Raw genomic sequence first — 1,017 nt, 5'->3', positions numbered from 1 at the left:
CGTTCCGGCGCTGCCCGGCAGCACACCGGCAGCATCATGGCCAACAGCGCGACCCACCTGGCGGGTGCCCGGCCTTCCGCTGTCTGTCGGACCTCCATTGTCTGCTTTACTGAAGCGTGTTCTGCAGACAGTTTAAAATTAGGCTTTCCGAGCAGCTGATTCAGTACCTGAGATAAATAAAAACATGAAATTCCTGTTGCCGGTCGGAGGACGGGCTAAGTCGGGCGATTTCTGTTTTTCTCTCTGTTCCCTGCGGAGCAGCACTGCGCGGGCGCCAGAGCCGGGGAGGAGCCGACAGTGGAGCCGCTTCTCCGCCTTGGCCAACAGCGACACCCTGAGGCCGTGCCTGAGAACGCCAGCGTCCGAGAAAAGGAGAACAACCCGAAGGCCCTGCTATGCACGTCCTTAAATCGCACTCACCCGAAGGGTGGAAAGTACAGATGTTGTCAGTAACATGACACAGAAATTTGTATCTGTGCTGAAACGGTGCATCTAGGGATTCCCATTGTCTGAACTCCTGACACTTGCAAGTCTTCTGCAGCACAAATCTCCTCCCATTGCTCTCAGGATGAGGGATGGGATGTCCATCTCTGCCTTACAGTGATCTTACAGGTACATTAAAATCTTGTCTCTCTTACAGTGAAGGAAAAAAAAAGACCTCAAGAAAAGTTGTACCCCCATAGTCCCTTTTGCAGAAGACAAGAAAAGGTTAGAGAACTCTCTATACTGCCTACCCGATGGAGTAGCTCTTGCACATACACCAACGCTGAGTCTCTGTGGATGCCAAGACATCCTCCTCTTCTCAGTAAGGTGTCATTAGAAAATATATTTTCTTGCTAACTCTGGCCATTCACTCAGTGGAGGATCATTTCTCAACCATTTACACAACCCATGGTAACGAATAATTTATCAGAATGAGAGGTTGATTTGAGTTTGTAGTGTTTCAGGAGTCAAGAAGTAGCAAGCATGTGGACGTCTCTATATGAGGTCGAGAGAAGGGCATAGATATTTATATAG

The 1,017-nt window shown here is 49.4% G+C and overlaps 1 protein-coding gene across 1 annotated transcript in view; it reads right to left on the bottom strand.

Annotated features, from left to right (window-relative positions):
* LOC104544415 (protocadherin gamma-B3-like) overlaps positions 1-98 on the bottom strand; it is a gene marked incomplete at its 3' end in the record, with an annotated part of 1,280 nt that extends 1,182 nt beyond the window's left edge. The window contains exon 1 of the mRNA XM_010189280.1: positions 58-98. Coding sequence (XP_010187582.1) covers positions 58-98 — 41 coding nt within the window. The remainder of the gene's footprint in view (positions 1-57) is intronic.
* Positions 99-1,017: the final 919 nt, after the last annotated feature.

Source organism: Mesitornis unicolor, unplaced genomic scaffold, assembly GCF_000695765.1.
Source record: "Mesitornis unicolor isolate BGI_N332 unplaced genomic scaffold, ASM69576v1 scaffold29037, whole genome shotgun sequence".
Lineage (NCBI taxonomy): Eukaryota > Metazoa > Chordata > Aves > Mesitornithiformes > Mesitornithidae > Mesitornis > Mesitornis unicolor.
This window is presented reverse-complemented; position numbering and strand designations above follow the sequence as displayed.